Source organism: Amblyomma mixtum, chromosome 3, assembly GCF_055824585.1.
Source record: "Amblyomma mixtum isolate Tamu chromosome 3, ASM5582458v1, whole genome shotgun sequence".
Classification (NCBI taxonomy): domain Eukaryota; kingdom Metazoa; phylum Arthropoda; class Arachnida; order Ixodida; family Ixodidae; genus Amblyomma; species Amblyomma mixtum.
In genome coordinates, this window is record NC_143014.1 from 39,683,339 (window position 1) to 39,707,312 (window position 23,974).

The following is a 23,974-nucleotide window of genomic DNA, read 5'->3' on the forward strand; positions in this document are numbered from 1 at the left end:
ATCCGTGAACACTGGATCTGAACATCGGAACCGAAGTGAAAACCAAGCTGCTAGCGCACCCAATTCGCACTTGGCCTAACTACCCAAATCGGTCATCATTTTTTAAAACCAGTCTTCGGAAAAAACAGTGTCTCTTTCGATTACCGATTATCCGAAAAACATTCGAAAAGTTAATAACGAATCTCAGTATAGTTTTGAACATGCTTATTTGATTCGTTAGACGAATCGGATAGAAGGGTGTTTGATTCGCTATTAAAAATTATCGCGTATTCAGGAATCGCATCTTTTGTGGGAGGCGTTTCTGGATTGCCTAACATTAGAGATAGAGACACTGCAGAACTTCACCGCTATCCTCATGAGGGAGGTAATCTTACGAAGACAGCGAGCTGTTCTGCTGCAGCATCTTTGCCACTGTACGCATATATGGAGCGTTGATTTGCCGCATAGAAGACTTTACGAAGGGGCTTTATTTACTCCGCATGTTTTGATCTCGATCATTGTGCTCATTTACTGACGCGCATGCCCACCGTTCCAAAATTAAATCAGCCGTTTAAGTGAATGGGTTGTGCGGCTCGGAATTTTTCTGCTCGTACTGGTGCAAGCAATGTCGGTTTTATAACTAACGGGTGTGTTCTCGAAATCGGAGCCAAGAGACACGCCCCAGGTGCGATGGGGCGTGTATCCGATTTTAAAATACCAAAAGGTGATTTTAAAGGACCAAAATTTTTTGTTTACAACACAAACCTTGCTGTCCAAATCCTGCGCGGATGCATTAAAACACCGCAAAAAAAAAGAAAAGAAAACCTTGATCAATAGAGACACTTGTTATCTTGCAGTGTTGTTGCAGGACTGTTACATTACTTGTGTGCTAACGTTTACGCGCTTCTACGCTCTTTTACGCACGCCTGCGTGACGAGCTGGCATGCTACGAGTGCTGCCTCTCTTCCACTCTAGGAACCTTGATGCATTTAATAATATCTAGACTACGTATACCTCTATGTGGTCATGGTGGTTGCGAGGGTATTGATTTAGTTCCACCGCAGAGCATCTTTTTATCCCGTTTTACGCGAGTTTGAGTGTCAAGTTAAAATTACCACTTTTTACCGGCCATACCACGCTATTGATTCTACACAGCAAGATATTTTCATTTCCACCCTGATCTCGTAAAGAACATCGCGAACGACATGGCAGGACTGAAAAGAAGGGGTACGCAGGCTAATTGATGACCTACAGCGAAGGTTTATTGAGCTTCACCCGGGAAATGGAAGCAGACGAAAACGTGACTTGCAGGGAAAGGGACAGCAAAGCAGGCGCGAAATCTGCCAAGGAACACAATATCTTTCGAGCAAGACGGGAAGAGAGAGATAGAAACAATTTTTATTCATCAATTTTGGTGGAATAAGAGAGAAGGGGGTGAAGGGGGGGGGGGGGGGGGGGTGTAGGCCCGCCAGGCGACCACGAGCCGTAGGCGCACGGCGAACCCTTGGGCTCGGTGCAGCGATCGGAGAGCTGCAGATCCATCGAGGGACACGCATGAAGAATGTGATTGAGGTGACCTTGGGAAGATAGAAAACTTCTCGCGCGTATCTGTAGTTCTCAGAGGTCGAACTCGTTTCAAAAAAGACTGATCAGAAACACGCTCACGTCGCCCCGCCAAGGGAAAAAGTGCGATCCCTGCGGAAATTCGGTTATCGAGGCCGATGAACTTAGCTGTGCGGTCAAGCTGAGAGCAGGAACCCAGCTTAATTTATCGCCGCGCCTTTATTTTGCCGCACCTCGGGGATCTGGAGGGAGAGGCTGACAGACGAAGGCGACGACGACCGTCGAAGGCCGGCGCCGAAGGCGAGCGTAGAAGAAGACAAAGACCGTGCTGTTGGATGTGTTCGATTTGGGACCAGGATGACGCTGACGACCAGGGCCAGCAGTGTGCGGCGAGAATTGCGTGGGGCGCCGTTTCCCTCAACCTCAAGCTCTACGAAGGAGTCAGAGGAAAGCATGGAGTGGACCACGGCCTCCCTCGACGAAGAGGAGCGCCCTGTCGACGAGTACCAGGCCTCCAAGGAGGTCATGTGCGGCATCCGGAACCCGGACCCGATGTGGTTTGGAGCGCTGTCGTCGGGCCCGCTGTCGGTCTTGCAGGAGAGGTCCGCACGGAAGGTCAACATGCTGGCCGGCCAGAGGAAGGCCGCTGCAGAGTCGAGCCGGATCGAGGAGAGTGGTGGATACGTGTTCCAGAACCAGACGGTGCCCCCATCGTACAGCTCTGGTGGCACACCCTTCTGTGGGCCACAGGATATCTACCTGCGTGAGTATATTCTTTGTTTATATCGCTTTTGAAGCGAAAGCTTCACTACGGGACCTCGTGCTTCGATCGCCGGGTGCCTAGTTCTCACCTTCAAGTGACCTTGAGCTTCGAAAGCAAAAGATAGTCGTGTAACTGGCCCCCTGGCACAGTGGACAGCTTAGTCGTGCTTTAAGCTACGAAACCAACGGAGCACGAGCTTGGAAAGGAAAAGAAAGGCGCGTACCTGCTCTTTTGGAGCAGAAGACACCTAAGTCGTGTTTTTTATACGTGGCGGTAGTGATAGATGTGCGTTGCATGCTTTGGCATTGACAACGTTTTGACAGAAACGCTGCGCTGAAGATATAGACCTCCACTCCGCCACCTCTTTCTCTTTCTTCGTTCACTCCCGCCTTTCCTCCGAGATCTGTGAGACAGGTAGTGCGCCGTTTCCATACTTCAAAAACCAGTTTACTGAAGCCATAGGCCATCGGCGTTCATTGCATTCATTGGCGTTGGCGTTGACAGCGTTTTACACTCAGATGATTTTAAGGAAAAGAAGTGCGCATAACTTTCTCCCTTGGTAAGTGGACGCCTGAATCGCTTTTATAGGTACGTGGGGTGGTGAGAGAGAGATGTTGGCTGCATGCATTAGCGCTGACAACGTTGTTGCAGACACGCGGAACTGCTGGAATAGGCCGCAGCGTTCATTGGGTGAGCAAACTCTCGCGATCAACAGTTAACAGCAACCTGCCAGGGTGGCAGGGTGGGTGCGCTGCCTACCCAGTGTCTGGAGCGCACTCAACGTTACCAACGCCAAGCCGCTTTTAGTTGCCGTATACGCCATAGCTTTCGCTCTCTATCCAGGTTGAGCAGAGTTGAACCGCAGCTAATTTTTTCTTGTCTTGCTTCATTTTTAAGGCGGAAGCCTTTAATGCCTCATCGTTGTAAGCAGGAGTTGTCGGCAGAAAATGTCACGCTTTTCAATTGGTCGAAATGCTCGTGACGTCACAGTGCGCGAATTTCAAATGGGGCCAATTGTATTTTGGCTAGTAACCATGCAACCAATCAAAGGGATCGTATAGTGATGCTACAACTAAGTGGGAATGAGTTTAGTTAATTGCTTAATTAATCAATTAGCCTAATTAAGATAGAGGAGAATGAAGAGGTCAGAAGAAAGAGGGAGAGAACAGAAAGACGCGCGTCGCAGCAAGTACGCAGATAAGTACGAAGCCGCGTTCGCTCCACCACCACGCACTTCGACATTGCTCGTTTCGTATACGTTGTGTCGAACATCCTAGACAGTTCCAACATTTGACAGGTGAATGACAGAACACGATGGACAGAATTACAATAATATAAATATGAAATAGCCTAATTAACCTTTCTAGTTAGCCCGCATAAATCAACAAAACCGAGAACGAAATTGGTCGAGTTGGGGAATCGAACCAGGGTCTCCGGAGTGCGACACGAGCACGCTAGCCACTCCGTAATGCCAGCTGAATGGTTTGGAATGAACAAAGGCGCGTCTAGCTAATACGGCGTCTTCGTTCACTCCCATCTTCCCCCTTTCCCTTACGGCGAGGTGCAGGTGTCCACCCAGATATGCGAGAGAGATACATTTCCTTTCCTCAAAAAATAAATTTACCGTCCAGCAAGGCGTACAGCCGAACTGGCGATGGCGTTCTGTAGACTCCCTGGCAGCGTTGCAAGACACTGTCGCGTTCCACTCTTACAGGCGAAGCTTAACATCTTAACCACACATCAGTGACACAAGCAGACAGCCAATGGACGCGTCATTCGCTGGCAGCACTTGAATCATCATTCACAACCACATTCGTGGCAGAATGCTGTACTCAGGCTTTCGCCTTGCACCACTTTAGTCGCCAAAGTGACTCCAAATTTTTTTCTTCTGCTCACTGTACCTTTTTTAGCGTTCTGCCTTTTCTTGAGAGCACTCATGTTCCGGTGACATTTTTTCCGTGCAGAGAAGGCCTCCACGCTCCTGCATATCCATGGAATCGCGGTCCGACAAGCGGCTAGCAGGACCGACTGAATGGAACTGCCGCATTCCCGGACTCCGGCCCCTGTGGTGGCGCCCACGGCGCCACTGCGCATGCTCAACCATTGAAATACCGATTTTCCACCAATAACTAAATAGCGGAGAAGGTGGAGCGAGAACGTTCCTAACTTTCATTTGACTACTACACTGCCGCTTGCTGACACTAGCTGCGGTTGATTCTGCAATGCTCTGCAGTACGACGTTGCCAGTTTCGCTGCTTAAGATCACAATGCGCTCATAGCTTCGATAAACTTCTCTTCCAAATGTTTTGCCTTGAGAGCCATTCACTGTGACGCACTTTATGCGGTGGAGAGACACACACGTGCTCAATTTGGTATGCCTTCGTTTTTGGAGTCATTTCTGCTGTCCGCGGTTGGCCACACACGCCTGTGTGTCTGCGTGATTCGTGACGCTTTATATACACAAGTACACACAACCCACGTCTAGACCTTCCATATGAAAGCTGCCGCGATGTCAGGCAAATAGCTACAAGGAGAATAAGCACGACGTCGCGATCATCGGCTTGAGGGCCACCTTTGAGGGGCATTCGTCCCTTCGTTCTTGAATTGGATCTCTAAGAGGGACATCCACGGCCAAATATTCGTGCGATGACCTGCCGGACTAGAATACTTGTCTGTAGGCGATCCGGAAAGCGGGCGATCTCGAGACGGTAAGGTCCCGTGATGCAGGCGGGCCTGGCTCGTACTTTGAGGGTACACTTTGACAGGTTAGTGTCGGGACCATTTTTGCACTCTGGAGGAGGGCGTGAAAGTTTCGCTGAGCGGATCGAGACAAACGTTTTGTGCATGCCGATGTAGTGAACAACACAGCGCGCGATTGCAAAACAGAGAGGTTAAAAGCCGCGTGTTCCATATTATATTGCTTGTAGGTTCAATATCGTGACATCCAAGGAGGCACTTTAAATATAAAGCGTAGATACAGTACAATGCCATCGAGCTTTGCTTGGAAGAAGGTGATTTCTTCTTTCTGTATGGGCTTAACACTGCGAGCCAGAAGTTCTCATTTGATGTTGGTCATCATCGTTATTACAGTGATCATCATCTAGATTACATTCACAGGATTGCCCGCAATCCCTACCCGCGAGTCACTTCATTACCGACTCTGATTAGGAGGCTTCAATGCTCAGCCTCCACCCGGAGTCAGAGATCAAGCTCCTCCAGCTGGCTGAAGACGCCGCTGCTGCCCAAGAGATAGTGGCCGGCGTTTAAGCGGCGTCGTCCTCTCTTGCACAGTCCGTTTCTTAAGGGTCCGCTGTTTTTTCCGAATATGAACTACCAACTATAGCCCGTTTGACGACGGTTGCGAGTTTAAGCGGGGGGCGGCTTCGGGTCGCTCCTCTGTATACGCTAGAAAGTTTCACCACCGCCGGGCTGGACAAAGGCGCAGTTCTGCCAGTGGTTTCTAACTACCCCTCCGTTGCGCCAGCCGCGACTGCCCTGCACTAAAATAAAACCTTATTATTCCACTTAAATGTCTGCTGCCCTCGACTACATTTTGGTTCTTTTGGTTTCTACGTCGTCACGCTAAGAGAACACCGGTTTTTTATTGTGCGTATTACGTGGCCTGGCGAAGGCGATTTTTTCCTTTACTGACTGACTGACTGACTGACTGACCGACTGACTGACTGACTGACTGACTGACTGACTGACTGACTGACTGACTGACTGACTGACTGACTGACTTGACCTGACTTGACCTGACTTGACTTGACTTGACTTGACTGACTTGCCTTGACTTACTGACTGACTGACTGACTGACTGACTTGACTTGACTTGACTTGACTGACTGACTGACTGACTGATTGACTGACTGACTGACTGACTGACTGACCGACTGACCGACTGACTGACTGACTGACTGACTGACTGACTGACTGACTGACTGACTGACTGACTGACTGACTGACTGACTGACTGACTGACTGACTGACTGAAATCTCTTCCCCACGCAGAGTAGCAAGTCAGCGGATTTAAACGCCGGCTAAATTACCTGTTTTCAATTAAAGAAGCCCCCATTTCTATCTCAAAATGCTGCCGCCACGGCCGGTATCGCAACGGCGACCTTTCGGCTGAGCAGCCGATCGGCATACAGCCGCGGAGCCAGCTGCTGCAGGCAGCTTTTGCTCTTTCATCCACGCTACTCTCCCATTCTTTCTTGTGGTGAATGCTAATATCAGTTCCGGAGCATTCCGCCTGCGCCCGAGAGCACCTGATTTATGCACACGCCCCGAATCTGCACTTGGGGCGGGTGCACAAAACAGGAACAGCACAGAGATTTCAGTGCAGGCGTAACGTCTGGTGGTGTCGTGTTGCATTGCCTGTGGAGCCTAATTCGAACTGCCTGCTCTGTTGTAGCAGGGCATGGGCTTTCTTTTGCTTCGTCGCCTGGTGCATGAAAAATGATACCAGTGGAGCAAAAGAAAGTGCATGTCATGGTACATGACGCAACGCGGACGGTTCGAATTGGGCGCTTTGGGCATTGCAACACGTCATCAAGGAATAGAGTTTGCTCTGAACTTCCGGCTCAGCTCATGCGCTCTGTTTCAATCTTGGGTGCCAAAAAATCAAAGCCCCAGATTTCCTCGCGATGGAGGACTTTAGAGAAAGAATTTATAACGTCGTCTGGTCCATAGCTGCGCATTCGCCAATGGCCGTAACCACTAGACTGTGCTGAGTAAAAAGTTGTTTTGTAAATTTGAGTTATTTACCTCATAAGCATGTTTTTGAAAATGATTGGCATCCGCCGCGGCTGACAGTTTGTTCCCGAGAATATGTGCTTTCTCTATTTCGATAATCCTATCTAGGAGATTTTTCGAAGGTGTTAGCTTAAACACTCGGTATGTACTCTTTCACTGCAATTTTTGTAGAGCTAGATTCGCCAGACTGCTGCACATTGCACGCTTTAGTTTTCTTCGTACTATTTTTCACCCCTACCATTCTGACTTTGCCTACTGAGGTCCTCAGCTATCTGCTGCAATTCAAACTGTGGGCTACTCAGCAGGGTATAATGTCATTAGCAAATCTGATATGCTAAGGTATCTCCCATTACCACTTTTTTCTACCTTTCTCGAGCACAGTGTTTCGAATACCCTCCGTGGACGTGCATTGAGTAACAACGGGAAGTTTGCGTATCCCCGCCTTATACCCCTTGCTACCAATATTTTACTGCTCCTTTTTGAGGACTGTGGTCGCTGTGCAGTCGTCCTCGGTGTTTTCCAGAACGTTCGCCCCTGCTTCCCCCGTGCCCTGATTGCGCAGTGCCAGCGTGACTCCTGATGTTGCACGAAAGGAAGTGTTCTGTCGTCGTTCATTGTCGTAGTTGGGTGGAACAGAAAGTCGAGGGCGCGGGGCGACATCAGTGGTCCGCTTCCTTGCCCTCCCCTTTAGCCCCCAAAATGGACGTCCTTGAAGCCGGAGAGCGTGTTGTCGCAATGTTTTCACACAGTTCATATAGTTGCGTATATATTTCTTTTGTACCGCGCAAATCTCGTCATAAGATTTATTACTTGAGTTCTTGAGTGATACTGTATCACACAGCATTAACGGATGTTTTTCTACTTTTATTATTCGATGGTGTTTTTAGAGTGAAGAGTGCTGGTATGGAGCACGGCGTTGGGCGAGAGAAGTCGTTCCAGTTGGCCATTGTATGGGGGAAAAGAAATACGGGCACTTATTCCTTTTTTGTTTTTTGCGCCGCTTAGTAGCTCATACAGTGGCGGGATTTGAAGGTACAGGCTCCGTTCTCAAGGCCGCTACCCAGCAAGGCCGAGTATTAGATCGGGGGAAAGCTGGTATCCGTTTGAGGAAACCGGTGGGCACAATACGCTATCGCGCAATTTGTCTTACAGCGACAGCTTAGTGTATCAGGGTGCAAACATCGATGTAGTACGGTGATTCGCGCAGTGCAGCTCACCAGCAAAGAAGACGTACAGTCGACAGTCTAGAATATTTGTACTATGTGATCACTAAGGAAGACAACGCAGATGCGTGTCTTTGTGCAATATTCACTTCGAATTGCATATTACATGACAACAATCAATGCCGCGTGATCGCCAAAGTGCAGCGCGACGGCGTATATGGAACTCAAGCTGAAGTTTGCCGTGTCGATTGCAGCGCCGTAACACACAGCATAGCGAGAGGAGCAAGCAATTTTGGGGGCGCTCTTGGTGCTATTCCACGCCACCTTCCTGAGCTTATTGGCGTGAGCTTCTGCGCTCTGTCGAAGCCACGCGTGGTGCGTGTCAGTTATCTGGATTATGTCTACAGAAGCGAGAAAAATAGTGCTATCAATCAAACGCGGTCTTCTAATCGTTCAGAATGTACACTCGTGTTTGTAGCGGTCCAAGCGACTGACGGCAGCAGTTCTAGGCACCTAGTGGAATAACTGCACTACCACCTGGGCAGCGCAGGTTCCCTACACGACGCTGCTACGGGACGCTAAACGCTTCTTCGCGATTCATTGCGCACGCTTTTGCCTATATTAACGTGAAAAGATATGTCCGGTCAGCAGGAAAGCCAGCGTCCGTCACGCGTGCATGGCGCAAAATTCCTCAGTGACGTCACCATGCTCTCGCGTGAAGTCAGCACTAAACCATAAAGTATATCGACGCCTGCAGCCAAGGAGAAAATTTCCTGCCAAGGTGCTGGGAATTAAATCAAGGACCGTCAGATAGCGAGGCGAGCACGCAACCCATAGGCCACAAAACCGAATGTGTTCCGAAATCGCGACTTGCGACTCGGCGATCATCCTACGGAACCGACTTGCTTCCCGAATAGAGGCGTACCTAGTGTATGCGTTTCCTTGCGAGTATATACTAATCTGTAGGTGTGTGATTAGAAAGGAATGAATATTTAATTAACCTCGCTACAGAGCTCACGATGAGACAATGCTTTCGCGTTCAAAGCACGTAAGCAGTCTTAACCGTTTTGATGGTTCCCTTCACCTCAGCTCAAATGTCCGTAATCGCTTCTGCTGATGCCCTGAGCGAGTTTGGTAATGGTATCAACGCGATGGTCTACGGGCGCCATTAAGTGGGCGAGAAAGTGAAGGAGTAAAAATTTGTTAACGTCCCAAAGCGACACATGGGGGCTGTGCACACTGTAAACAGAAATGTGTAAAAAGGGAGTAAAGTTGTCCTCTACGCACACCCTATAAAGAAGGGCGTGCGCCTGAGGACATCTTTAGTCACTCTTTACTCCCAGATAGGTTTATTCGTGTTCAGTGTGCAAGGGACACCGTATAGCGGAGGGCTCTGGATTAATTTTGACCAACTGTGGTTAATGAATTTGCTCTGATATCGCACGGCACGCGGGCCTTTCTGGGTTTCGTCCCCATCGAAATACGGCAGGCACAGCAGGGATCGAAACCCCGACCTTGGCATCAGTAGCCGGACACCAAAACCCCTGAGCCATCGCGGGGGGCATTAAGTGCCGGAGCCGTGACGGGATGTCATCAGACGCCACAGCTAGGTGGAATCATCACTGGCAGCTGTCAGGGTTGAAAGAAATGTGAAGGTTCCTCGCCGTGCTTGCGATTTAATCTTTGCCGACAGTTGGGCCAGTGTGTTTTTGATGTACGACAGTATCACCAACGCGCGAAAAACAGAAACTATATAGTAGGATAGAACTCAAGAACGAAGCGGCAGATGCCCTTCAAGGGAGGCCCTCCAGCCAATGGCGTCGACTTATTTTCATGGCGTCGCGGTTAATCCCTGGTCACGCTATATCATGACAGGGGATTTACCATGGATTAACTGATACTTTATGAAAATCGGCTAACGCCAATGGCTGGAGCAGAGGTCTGCACAGGCCTAATCCTGAGGCCCGAGCCCGGCCCAGGCCCGCGACTTGTATCCAGTGCCCTCTAAGTTATCACTTTATTGTACTTGGCGGAGTGGGCTCGGGCTCGTTGCCGCAGCAGCACAAGAGCTAAAATGCTCACTGCATGGAAGGGGGTTCGTATTATGCAGAAGTTATAAAGCCAGAAAATGCGCTGAAATCTCCAAAACGCTTGAAGAAATTCGTTTGCTATATATTAAAAGAAGTAAGGATGAGGCGGGTCCGGCCGAACGGTTTTTTCAGCAGTGATATCATATGTGAGGCCGCTTGGGATTCCCGAGTGTTAAATGAAAAGGGTAGCATGCACGCGTACAAAATTACTTCGAGTTACCATTAGGCTTTTAATCTGCAGTCATGTTTTACGGCGCGCGGTGTGTAAATATTAAAACGTCCTTGCTGCCGCAGTAATAACTTTTCGTTTAATGAACAATATTTTAGAGGAAGAATTCATGGCCGCTTTTCAGTGGAGACAAAAAGCAAAACACCTGTTTAGTGCATAGTATGTTAAAAGACACGACGTGGGCTAAACCAGTATGCTTATCCTCAGTGGCGTTTCTCAAAGCCTGCAGGTGTGATTTTGGCAACACACACAACGATCTTGGGACAGACAACTGCAGAAAAATCGAACGAAGCTCCTTCCGGACCCGGAACTTCAAGCCCGGTCCATGGCCTAGGCGCGACGGGTGAGAGAATTTTCCGTCCTGGCACCGTGCTGTGCTCTGGGGTGCTTCATCTGAGGGGCATTTGCTGCTCCATTATTTGAGTTGTATCCGACTGCAGGGGAAAGAAAAAAAAATAGGACTGTGCTGCATAATAGAAATGTGTATTAGCGTGCTGCACGTACAGCGTTCTCAGTAGGTCAAAAAGGAAAAACTAAAAAAAAAGACACTGTCAGAAGTGGGGTTCGAACCCACGCCCTCTTTCGAGGACCAGAGCTTAAATCTGGCGCCTTAGACCGCTCGGCCATCCTGACCACAACGTGGCTGCTTTTATCAATATATATTCACTCTGTGCAGGTGTACATGCGTACATGTACCTGTCCAGCTGAGATTTCACATACTTGGTGAGTTACATTACGCGCTGCAGGAATGAATCCGCCTGTCCTCTCCCTGCTGCCTCTTCCTCGTCGCAGCGCTGATCGCGGCCAAGTTTAAATGGACCCTGAAATTATTTCGAAGGACATATTATAGTGCAACAGATCTTTAGAGGTGGTCTTTGCGGGTATTTTCCCGCCGAGGGAAAAGCGCGAGCCCTGCGGAAATGTGGTTATCGAGGCCGAGGAACGCAGCTGTGCTGTCAAGCAGAGAGCAGGAACCCAGATTGATTATTCGCCGCACCTTTATTATTCCACGCCTCGGGGATCCGGAGACAGACCTGAAAGAGGAAGACGACTACCGTCGAAGCCCGGAGCCCAAGGCGAGCGTAGAAGAGGAAGGCCGGGCTGTTAGACGTGTTCGATGCGGACCAAGATGACACTGACGACCAGGGCCAGGAGTGTCCGGCGAGAATTGCGTGGCGCGCCGTTTCCGCCATCCTCAACGTCTATCAAGGATTCAGAGCGTGACGTGGAGTGGACCACGACGTTCCTCGACGAAGAGGAGCGCCCTGTCGACGAGTACCAGGTATCCACGGAGGTCATGCGAAGCATCCAGAACACGGACGCGATGTGGTTTGGTGCGCTGACGTCGGGCCCGCAGTCCGTCGTGCAACAGCGGCCCACACACGAGGTCAACGTGCTGGCAGGCCAGAGGAAGGCCGCTGCAGAGTCGAGCCGGATCGAGAAGAGTGGTGGAAATGTGTTCCAGAACCTGACGGTGGCCCCATCGTTCAGCTCTGGTGGCACATTCTTCTGTGGGCCACATGAGATCTACCAACGTGCGTATATTCTTTATTTATATCGTTTTTCGTTTTCTTACTTCATTTTTATTCTCTTCGCTGTAGATTTTTTAGCGTTTCGCATTTCCTTGTGTGGGCTCATTTTCCGATTGCATTTTTTACATGCAGAGAAGGCCTCTACACTCCCGCTGGACCATGGAGCCGCCCATTCGACAAGCGGCTAGCGGGACCGACTGAATGGAACTGCGGCGTTCACGGACTCCGGCCCCTGTGGTGGCGTTCACGGCGCCACTGCGCATGCTCATTCATTGTAATATCGATTGTAAATCGATTGATTGATTGACTAATGAAAACAATCTGCATGACGCTGCCACGTATTTGTATGCTCTCTTTTCAATTTAGGAATTGCGTGTAGCGCTACATTTCACCTGTCTTTGCCTACAGACATCTGTCCTTTCGTCATTCCATACCTGAGACGTATTAGCGGAGACGTATACCGGTTTTACTGGAGGTCTCCTACGCACGCGGAGTGACTGAGCGGGCGCTGCACGTGCGCAGGAGGCGTCCGGTAAAACTGGTATACGTATACGATAATACCTATCCGGTATTCTGAAAAATTTAGGGGGCACTTAGACTGTCTAAAGTGCGTAGAGGCGAAAGCGTTTTCCGCACCACTTAGACTGCCTCTGTGGCACTGGTGACATCACCAGTGCATGACGTCACACGCAATGGATGACTAATTACTAAGCAATGACAAATTACTAATCAATGGCTAACTACTGATTAACGACTAAATACTAATTAAACGCTAATTAATGTCGCTTAAGCTTCGCCTCTAGGAGTGGAACGCGACAGCGTGTTGTAGCGCTGCCAGGGGGTCCACGGCACGCCACCACCCATTCGGCGCGATGTCTTCCCCTTTGAATGCAACGCTTTTTGAAGAAAGGAAATGGCGCAGTAATTCTCTGTCATCTCGGTGGACACCTGAACAGCACCATACAGGAAGGGAGGAAGTTGAACCGCACCGTACAGGAAGGGAGGAAGTGGGAGTGAAAGAAGAAAGAGAAAGAGGGGCCGTAATGAAGAAAATGAAAATTGTATTTGAGGACAGGAAATTGCGCAGTAACTGTCTCACATATCTCGGTGGACATCCGTCAAAATCGTGACACCTCTACTGACAAGCTTCTGCTGACACCCTTCTGTAGACAACGATGAGGCACTAAAGTCTTTCGCCTTAAAAACGTCTAATGACTACCTCGAACTGCGCCACTATCAATGACGCGTGCAGATAGAAGGCCTTTGGAAGAAAAAGATGCGAAAGAAAATATTGAGAAAAAATTACGAGGAACTTTAGCGGCTAAAGTGGGAAAGGCGAATGCCTGAGTGCTGCTTTCCGCTACGCGATTGTTCACTTCACGTTCTGTTGGTGGATTAATTAACAGCCAATTAATGACGCTTAACCTTTGCCTATAAGAGTGGAACGCGACAGCGTGTTGTAGCGCTGCCAGGGAGTCCACGGAACGCCACCACCCGTTCGGTGCGATGCGTTGCCCTTAGAACGCAACGCTTTTTGAGGAAAGGAAATGGCTCTGTAATTGTCGATCATCTCGGTGGACTCTTGAACCGCACCGTACAGGAAGGGAGGAAGTGAAGTGAAAGAAGAAAGAGAAAGAGGGGCCGTAATGAAGAAAATGAAAATTGTATTTGAGGAAAGGAAATTGCGCACATAATTCGGTGGACACCAGTCAAAATTCGAGCGCAGTGACGTCACGACCATTTCGACCAATCTGAAACGCGGAGAAATTTGCTCACGCGTCTTGGTCACGACAGTATGAGCCATTAAAGGCTTTCGCCTTAAAATACGCTTGTCGCAGTAACCACGTCAGCCGAAGTGATTGCTAGAGCAACAGATACACCCAGTGCTCCCGTGTTAACGGGTATGCTCGTCATAGAAGCTTATGCAAAGGGGCACCTGCTCATATAATTGATAGCTCTCAATAAGTGTGACAACTGCAATAAAAGCATTGCTGAACAGCGACTTTAAGGACGTACACACCAAAGCAATGAAGTATAGGAAAGATTGATGTAAAATACACCTTATAAGACATGAATTTTATCCACTTATGAATGCATAATGTCCTCAGAAGGGCCAAACAGACACTCCTTGAATATTTGAAAACGTTGGAGCCTTTTACGCTCTAGGAACATGCAATATGCCTTTCTTTGTCACTCGTTCTCGAAAGCGCGGTGACGTAAATGTTAAGCCACAAGCGACACCATAGCAACGAGATGGCGCCAAACTCAAAGCCGTGAACTAGTTTTCTGGGAGTGACCCGGGCCAAATTTTGGCAATTACGCGGGCCACATTTGGAGATAGCCATCGCGCTGAGCACGCTCAAATATGGTTGGGCACCGATTTTGGTCCAAATGAGCAAATGCCGAATTTGGTGGGTATCCCGGACGAAATTCTTGCTTCTTGGCGTCGCAGTTGGTATGGCAAAGAGCTATGCACAAGCAAGATACACAAGCAAGGTTTTTGCTCGGCTCTGCCGATTGTATGAGTGCTTTCATATTAAAAGTCTAGAAATATGCTTGTGCCTACAGCGGCGTCGTCGTTCCTTGCATCTGCCTGACCGAACTCAAGAAGTAAATTAAATTAAAAAATGGCCAGGCTTAGCTTGGTTAAACCAAGAATGCGTTGCATATTGTGCGGTCTTTTTGCGCGAGGTATTGCTTGGCGGCACTCGATTTTCTCAGCAGCTTTTCCTCCGTGACGTATGGTTGGATGGATGGATGGATGGATGGATGGATGGATGGATGGATGGACGGACGGACGGACGGACGGACGGATGGATGGATGGATGGATGGACGGACGGACGGACGGACGGACGGACGGACGGACGGACGGACGGACGGACGGACGGACGGACGGACGGACGGATGGACGGATGGACGGATGGACGGATGGACGGATGGACGGATGGACGGATGGACGGATGGACGGATGGACGGATGGACGGATGGACGGATGGACGGATGGACGGATGGACGGATGGACGGATGGACGGATGGATGGATGGATGGATGGATGGATGGATGGATGGATGGATGGATGGATGGATGGATGGATGGATGGATGGATGGATGGATGGATGGATGGATGGATGGATGGATGGATGGATGGATGGATGGATGGATGGATGGATGGATGGATGGATGGATGGATGGATGGATGGATGGATGGATGGATGGATGGATGGATGGATGGATGGATGGATGGATGGATGGATGGATGGATGGATGGATGGATGGATGGATGGATGGATGGATGGATGGATGGATGGATGGATGGATGGATGGATGGATGGATGGATGGATGGATGGATGGATGGATGGATGGATGGATGGATGGATGGATGGATGGATGGATGGATGGATGGATGGATGGATGGATGGATGGATGGATGGATGGATGGATGGATGGATGGATGGATGGATGGATGGATGGATGGATGGATGGATGGATGGATGGATGGATGGATGGATGGATGGATGGATGGATGGATGGATGGATGGATGGATGGATGGATGGATGGATGGATGGATGGATGGATGGATGGATGGATGGATGGATGGATGGATGGATGGATGGATGGATGGATGGATGGATGGATGGATGGATGGATGGATGGATGGATGGATGGATGGATGGATGGATGGATGGATGGATGGATGGATGGATGGATGGATGGATGGATGGATGGATGGATGGATGGATGGATGGATGGATGGATGGATGGATGGATGGATGGATGGATGGATGGATGGATGGATGGATGGATGGATGGATGGATGGATGGATGGATGGATGGATGGATGGATGGATGGATGGATGGATGGATGGATGGATGGATGGATGGATGGATGGATGGATGGATGGATGGATGGATGGATGGATGGATGGATGGGAGCGCCCCCTTTGAAACGGGGCGGTGGCAACCGCCACCATGCTCAGCCGGCCTTTTTTGTTTGTTTTTTTTTTGCTTTTTTCTTTTTTTGTCTTTTTTACGTGGTTAGGTGACGTCACGTCTCGTGGTTTGGTGGCTGCCCGGCCGCGCCCAAGGGCTGAACTGAGTGATTGCAATATGCTACGCATAAAAGAAATCCTTGCGCCGAGTGGCCTATAACAGGTGATGATTCTAAGCACACATATTGTACACGCTGTGCCTCTGCTGGGGGCTTACAGGTGCATCTTGGAAAATTCAGCGCAACAAATTGACGAGTAGAAAGGAACAAAAAACAGACAGGCCCTCTTATCTTCCTTTGTACTCTTCCCTTTGTTGCGCGGAATTTTCCAAGATGCTCCTTTCCAACTAGCTCAGCTCAGCGTAATCGGGCTTGCAAGTGACCTTACGAAACCAGCGCCCGCTTGCACGAAGCTAGTTGGACAGCATAGTTACCAGTCTAGTCTTATATAATCGCAGCTAAGAACCGTTCGCTGGATTTGAAGGAAGGAAAGGCGCATAAAGGGCTGTCTTTGTCGGAGGACACCTCAACCGCATCGTGAGCGAGAAAAAAAAGCGACTAAAAACTTCAGTTGCAACCTAGCGCTCGTGTTTGTGATTTCAATAGTTCGTGTTTCTGGGTTGTGATGCAGAAATGAGAACGAGTAAAATTGCAAACTCGAATGCCAGCTGGCAACTGAAGCTTTTGGTGTATGTTTTTTTTTTGAAGCGAAAACATTCACTAGGCTCGTCAACACCGCGCTTCATGTGAGCCACACTACAGATTTGCCACAGCTGCGCATGCGCGGAACCGAGTGACGACACGCGGAGCGCAGATGGCCGCTGCTGCCGCAGCCGTCGTCGCCGGCGCGCGCTGACTCCGTCGCCTGACCTTTCGCCGCCGCCGCACGCTGCTGCGCGTGTGCGCCGCGGCATCTACTCCTCGCCTCGCTGCCGTTTGACCTTTCGCCGCAGCCGTGCGCAGTGCGCATTTGAAAGTAGGGGTATATAAGGCGCGCTTGCCCATAGAACAGGTGCAGATACTCGCCGTGGAAGGAGAAGAAGAGCAACGGTCGGACGGCTCAGAAACACCGATCGAGAAGTGGTAACTTGGGAGTTGTCTGAAAAGCTACCACAGCCAATTAGCTAAGCAACAGCCAATTTTTCTCACGGCGCGGTTGAGGAGTCCACCGAAAAAGTCAGCCCGTTATGCGCCTTTCCTTCCTTCAAATCCTGCGGAGGGCCTAGGCTGCGAATAAGGCTAGACTGGTAACTAGACCATCTAATCTGCTTCGTGCAAGCGGGCCCAGTGCATCAAGATTTCTTTAGGGACAGCCTCCCTTATGTTGTTTCTTGTGTATGAATGAGATGAAAAGATTGGACAGCACGCATCCATTCCTGCAGTGGGTAATGTAGGTGTAGCACAGATTAAACTGCTATTTTTTTTACCTGCTGATTTCAAGCAAATAATTAATCACAACTCACAAGAAGAATGCAATAACACTTAAACGGCAGCCAAACTTTGGCTGTGCTGTGTTTTAAAAACGTTTCAGGTTAGCCAGCTTTCGATGAACTGCTCCCTCGTTGAGCGAGCATCCACATCAGCGTGTCTCACAGCCATTCCCGTTTTCCATACACTGCGGAGGCAGAGCAACATAAGTTTTATGGCACGCATCCTTCATTATTGGCAGATGGAAACCATATCCCATATGGCGTTAAGGGAAAGTCCTTTTTTAAAGAGCGCTGCAAGGTGTCCAACGGATGATACTGCATCCTACAGTGGAGGAAACTTTGGTCCTTCTGTGCTAATGTTTACGTGCTTCTGTGCTCTTTTACGCACGTATGCGTAACGCGCCGGCATGCTACGAGTGCTGCCTCTCTTCCACTCTAGAAACCTTGATGCATTTAACAATAGCTAGACTATGTATACCTCTATGTGGTCATGGTGGGTACGAGGGCACCTGTTTAGTACGACTGCAGAGCATCGTTTTATCGCGTTTTACGCGGGTTTCAGCATCAAGTTAAAATTACCAGTTTTTACCGGCCATACCACGCTATTGATTCTACACGGCAAGATATTTTCATTTCCACCATGATCCCGTAAAGAACATCGCTTACGACATGACAGGCCTTAAAAGAAGGGGCACGCTGGCCAAACGCTGGCCTACTGCGATAGCTTATTCCGCTTAACCCGGGAAATGTAAGCAGACGAAAAGATGTCATGTAGGGAAAGGGACAGCAAAGCAGGAGTGAAATCGGCCAATGAACACAAGACCTTTCGAGCAAGACGGGAAGAGAGAGATCGAAACAATTTTTATTCATAAATTTTTGAGGAATAAGAGCGGGGGGGGGGGGGGGGGCGCCAGGTGGCTACGAGCCCTTGCCGCACGGCGACCCCTTGGGCTCGGTGCACCGCTCGGAGAGCTGCAGACCCATCGAGGGACAGGCATGAAGAATGTGCTTGAGGGGACCTAGGGAAGATAGAAAACATCTCGCACGTATCTATTGTTCTCAGAGATGAACTCGTTTCAAAAAAGATGGATCAGAAACACGCTCATGCCACCCCACCAAGGGAAAAAGTGCGATCCCTGCGGAAATTCGGTTATCGAGGCCGAGGAACGTCGCTGTGCGGTCAGGCTGAGAGCAGGAACCCAGCTTAATTTATCGTCGTGTCTTTATTATTCCGCAACTCGGGGATCTCGAGCGAGAGGCTGACAGAGGAAGACGACGACGACCGTCGAAGGCCGGAGCCGAAGGCGAGCGTAGAAGAAGGCGAAGGCCGTGCTGTTGGATGTGTTCGATTTGGACCAGGATGACACTGACGACCAGGGCCAGCAGTGTGCGGCGAGAATTGCGTGGCGCGCCGTTTCCCTCATCCTCAAACTCTACGAAGGAGTCAGAGGAAAGCGCGGAGTCGACCACGACGTCCTTCGACGAAGAGGAGCGCCCTGTCGACGAGTACCAGGTCTCCAAGGAGGTCATGCGAGGCATCCGGAACCCGGACCCGATGTGGTTTGGTGCGCTGACGTCGGGCCCACAGTCCGCCGTGGAGGAGAGGTCCGCACGGAAGGTCAACATGCTGGCCGGCCAGAGGAAGGCCGCTGCAGAGTCGAGCCGGATCGAGGAGAGTGGTGGATACGTGTTCCAGAACCAGACGGTGCCCCCATCGTTCAGCTCTGGTGGCACACCACCCTTCTGTGGGCCACAGGATATCTACCTGCGTTAGTATATTCTTTGCTTATATCGCTTTTGAAGCGAAAGCTTCACTACGGGACCTCGTGCTTCGATCGCCGGGTGCCTAGTTTTCACCTTCAAGTGACCTTGAGCTTCGAAAGCAAAATATAGTCGTGTAACTGGCCCCCTGTCACAGTGGACAGCTTAGTCGTGCTTTAAACTACGAAACCAACGGAGCGCGAGCTAGGAAAGCAAAAGAAAGGCGCATAACTGCTCTTTTGGAGCAGTAGACACCTAAGCCGTGCTTTTAGCTACGTGGCGGTAGTGATAGATGTGCGTTTCATGCGTTGGCGTTGACAACGTTGTTGCAGAAAGGCTGCCCTGAAGATATAGACCTCCACCACGCCACCTCTTTCTCTCTTTCTTCCTTCACTCCCGTCTTTCCACCGAGATCTGTGAGACAGGTACTGCGCCGTTTCCTTAATTCAAGAGCCAATTTACGGAAGCTATAGGCCATCGGCGTTCATTGCATTCATTGGCGTTGGCGTTGACAGCGTTTTACACTGAGATGATTTTAAGGAAAGGAAGTGTGCATAACTTTCTTCCTTGATAAGTTGACGCCTGAATCGCTTTTATAGGTACGTGGGGTGGTGAGAGAGAGATGTTGGCTGCATGCATTAGCGCTGACAACGTTGTGGCAGACACACAGAACTGCTGGAATAGGCCGCAGCGTTCATTGGGTGAGCAAACTCTCGCGATCAACAATTAACTGCAACCTGTCAGTGTGGCAGGGTGGGTGCGCTGCCTATCCAGTGTCTGGAACGCGCTCAACGTTACAGACGCCAAACCGCTTATAGTTGCCCGATACGCGATAGCTTTCGCTGTGTAACCATGTTGAGGAGAGTTGAACGGCAGCTAATTTTTACGGTCTTGCTTCATATTTCTTCTGTTCACTATACGTTTTTTAGTGTTGCCTTTTCTTGAGCGCACTCATGTTCCGGTGACATTTTTTTCGTGCAGAGAAGGCCTCCACACTCCCCCATGGCCATGGAATCGCGGTTCGGCAAGCGGCTAGCGGGACCGACTGAATGGAACTTCCGCATTCCCGGACTCTGGCCCTTGTGGTGGCGCCCACGGCGCCACTGCGCATGCTCAACCATTGACATACCGATTTTCTACCAATAACTAAATAGCGGAGGATGTGGAGCGAGAACGTTCCTAACTTTCATTTGACTACTACACTGTCGCTTGCTGACACTAGCTTCGCTTGATTCTGCAGTGCTCTGCAGCACGACGTTGCCGGTTTCGCTGCTTAAGATCACAATGCGCTCATAGCTTTCATAAAGTTCTCTTCCAAATGTTTTGCCTTGAGGGCCATTCACTGTGACGCAGTTAATGCGGTGGAAAGACACACACGTGCTCAATTTTGTATGCCTTCGTTTTTGGAGTCATTTCTGATGTCCGCGGTTGGCCACACACGCCTGTGTGTCTGCGTGATTCGTGACGCTTTATATACACAAGTACACACCATCCACATCTAGACCTTCCATATGAAAGCTGCTGCGATGTCAGGCAAACAGCTGCAAGGAGATTAAGCACGACGTCGCGATCATTGGCTTGAGGGGTACCTTTGAGGGGCATTCGTCGCTTCGTTCTTGAATTGGATCTATATGAGGGACATCCATGGCCAAACATTCGTGCGATGACCTGCCGGACTAGAATTCTTGTCTGTAGCCGATCCGGAAAGCGGGCGATCTCGAGACGGTAAGGTCCCGTGATGCAGGCGGGCCTGGCTCGTACTTTGAGGGTACACTTTGACAGGTAAATGTCGGGACCACTTTTGCACTCTGGAGGAGGGCGTGAAAGTTTCGCTCAGCGGATCGAGACGACCGTTTTGTGCATGCCAATGAAGTCAACATGAGAGCGCGCGATTGCAAAACAGGTCAAAAGCCGCGTGTTCTATTTTGTATTGCTTGTAGGTTCAATATCGCGACATCCAAGGAGCCACTTTATAAATATAAAGCATAGATACAGTACAATGCCATCTGGCTTTGCTTTGAAGAAGGTGATTTCTTCCTTCTCTGTGTGCTTAACACTGCGAGCCAGAAGTTCTCATTTGATGTTGATCATCAGCGTTATTACAGTGATCATCATCCAGATTACATTCACCGGATTGCTCGCAATTCCTACCCGCGAGCCACATCATTTCCGACTCTGATCATTAGGAGGCTTCAATGCTCAGCCTCCACCTGGAGACAGAGATCAAGCAGCTGGCTGAAGACGCCGCTGCTGCCCAAGGCACAGTGGCCGTCGTTTAAGCGGTGTCGTCCTCTCTTGCTCAGTCCGTTTCTTAAGGGTCCGCTGTTTTTTCGAATATGAACTACCAACTATAGCCCGTTGGACCACGCTTGACAGTTTAAGCGGGGGGCGGCTTTGGGTCGCTCCTCTGTATCCGCTAGAAAGTTTTACCACCACCGGGGTGGAAAAAGGCGTAGTTCTGTCAGTGGTTTCTAATTACCCCTGCGTTGCGCCAGCCGCCACTGCCCTGCACCAAAATAAAACCTGATTATTCCACTTAAACCTCTGCTGCCCTCGACTACATTTTGGTTCAGTTGGTTTCTACGTTGTCACGCTAAAAGAACTCCGGTTCTTTATTGTGCGTATTACGTGGCCTAGCCAAGGCGATTTTTTCGTTTACTGACTGACTGACTGACTGACTGACCGACCGACCGACCGACCGACCGACCGACCGACCGACCGACCGACCGACCGACCGACCGACCGACCGACCGACCGACCGACCGACCGACCGACCGACCGACCGACCGACCGACCGACCGACCGACCGACCGACCGACCGACCGACCGACCGACCGACCGACCGACCGACCGACCGACCGACCGACCGACCGACCGACCGACCGACCGACCGACCGACCGACCGACCGACCGACCGACCGACCGACCGACCGACCGACCGACCGACCGACCGACCGACCGACCGACCGACCGACCGACCGACCGACCGACCGACCGACCGACCGACCGACCGACCGACCGACCGACCGACCGACCGACCGACCGACCGACCGACCGACCGACCGACCGACCGACCGACCGACCGACCGACCGACCGACCGACCGACCGACCGACCGACCGACCGACCGACCGACCGACCGACCGACCGACCGACCGACCGACCGACCGACCGACCGACCGACCGACCGACCGACCGACCGACCGACCGACCGACCGACCGACCGACCGACCGACCGACCGACCGACCGACCGACCGACCGACCGACCGACCGACCGACCGACCGACCGACCGACCGACCGACCGACCGACCGACCGACCGACCGACCGACCGACCGACCGACCGACCGACCGACCGACCGACCGACCGACCGACCGACCGACCGACCGACCGACCGACCGACCGACCGACCGACCGACCGACTGACTGACTGACTGACTGACTGACTGACTGACTGACTGACTGACTGACTGACTGACTGACATCTCTTTTCATCTTTCTCTCCCCGAATCCGTTCTTCACGCAGAGTAGCAAGTCAGCGGATTTAAACGCCGGCTAAATTACCTATTTTCAATTAAAGAAGCCCCTATTTATATCTCAAAATGCTGCCGCCATGGCCGATATCGAAACCGCGACCTTTGAGCTGAGGAGCCGATCGGCGTGCAGCAGCGGAGGCAGCTGCTGCAGGGAGCGTTTGCTCTTTCATCCACGCTATTCTCCCACTCTTTCTTGTGGTGAATGCTAATTGCAGTTCCGGAGCATTCCGCCTGCGCCCGAGAGCACCTGATTTATGCACACGCCCCGAATCTGCACTTGGGGCGCGTGCACAAAACCTAAACAGTGCAGAGAATTCAGTGCAGACGTAACGTCTGGTGGTGTCGTTTTGCACTGCCTGCGGAGCCTAATTCGAACTGCCTGCTCTGTTGAAGCGGGATATGGGCTTTCTTTTGCTTCGTCGCCTGGTGCATGAAAAATGATAGCAGTGGAGCAAATGAAAGTGCATGTCATGGTACAAGAACGCGGATGGTTCGAATTGGGCGCTTTGGGCATTGCAACACGTCATCAAGGAATAGAGTTTGCTCGGAACTTCCGGCGCAGCTCATGCGCTCTGTTTCAATCTTGGGGGTAAAAATAAAAAAAGCTCCAGGTTTCCTCGTGATGGAGGACTTTAGAGAAAATTTATGACGTCGTCTGGTCCATAGCTGCGCATTCGCCAATGGCCGGAACCACTAGACTGTGCTGAGTAAAAAGTTGTTTTGTAAATTTGAGTTAATTAGCTCTTAAGCTTGCTTTTGAAAATGATTGGAATCCGCCGCGGCTGACAGTTTGTTCCCGAGAATATGTGCTTTCTCTATTTCGATCATCCTATCGAGGGGATTTTTCGAAAGTGTTAGCTTAAACACTCGGTATGTACTCTTTCACTGCAATTTTTGTAGAGCTAGATTCGCCAGACTGCTGCACATTGCACGCTTTAGTTTTCTTCGTACTAGTTTTCACCCCTACCATTCTGACTTTGCCTACTGAGGTCTTCAGCTATCTGCTGCAATTCAAACTGTGGGCAACTCAGCAGGGTATAATTTCATTAGCAAATCTGATATGCTAAGGTATCTCCGATTACCACTTTTTTCTACCTTTCTCGAGTACAGTGTTTCGAATACCCTCCGTGGACGTGTATTGAGTAACAACGGGAAGTTTCCCTATCCCGGCCATACATCCCT

The 23,974-nt window shown here is 50.4% G+C and overlaps 3 protein-coding genes and 1 non-coding gene across 4 annotated transcripts; 3 read left to right on the plus strand and 1 right to left on the minus strand.

Moving 5' to 3' along the window:
- The first annotated feature begins 1,899 nt into the window (after positions 1 to 1,899).
- On the plus strand, positions 1,900 to 4,434 carry LOC149349786 (uncharacterized). Its single transcript, XM_089575492.1, has 2 exons — positions 1,900 to 2,309; positions 4,275 to 4,434. Exons 1-2 carry the CDS (start codon positions 1,900 to 1,902, stop codon positions 4,432 to 4,434), a joined length of 570 nt encoding a protein of 189 aa, XP_089431618.1.
- Positions 4,435 to 11,091: 6,657 nt separating this feature from the next.
- Positions 11,092 to 11,175, minus strand: TRNAL-UAA (transfer RNA leucine (anticodon UAA)). The gene has a single exon. It is a non-coding gene; the product is annotated as a tRNA-Leu (tRNA).
- Positions 11,176 to 11,659: 484 nt separating this feature from the next.
- LOC149349788 (importin-7-like) lies at positions 11,660 to 12,262 on the plus strand. The gene is made up of 2 exons (XM_089575493.1): positions 11,660 to 12,077; positions 12,207 to 12,262. The coding sequence occupies exons 1-2, from the start codon at positions 11,660 to 11,662 to the stop codon at positions 12,260 to 12,262; spliced, it is 474 nt and encodes a 157-aa protein (XP_089431619.1).
- A 6,593-nt stretch (positions 12,263 to 18,855) lies between these two features.
- On the plus strand, positions 18,856 to 19,269 carry LOC149349789 (importin-7-like). The gene has a single exon (XM_089575494.1). The coding sequence runs from the start codon at positions 18,856 to 18,858 to the stop codon at positions 19,267 to 19,269; it is 414 nt and encodes a 137-aa protein (XP_089431620.1).
- Positions 19,270 to 23,974: the final 4,705 nt, after the last annotated feature.

Coding starts and splice junctions, on each gene's coding strand:
- LOC149349788 (XM_089575493.1), top strand. CDS start 11,660: ATGCGGACCAAGATGACACTGACGACCAGGGCCAGGAGTGTCCGGCGA. Junction 12,078..12,206: donor GCCACATGAGATCTACCAAC/GTGCGTATATTC, acceptor TTTTACATGCAG/AGAAGGCCTCTACACTCCCG.
- LOC149349789 (XM_089575494.1), top strand. CDS start 18,856: ATGACACTGACGACCAGGGCCAGCAGTGTGCGGCGAGAATTGCGTGGC.
- LOC149349786 (XM_089575492.1), top strand. CDS start 1,900: ATGACGCTGACGACCAGGGCCAGCAGTGTGCGGCGAGAATTGCGTGGG. Junction 2,310..4,274: donor CAGGATATCTACCTGCGTGA/GTATATTCTTTG, acceptor CGTGCAGAGAAG/GCCTCCACGCTCCTGCATAT.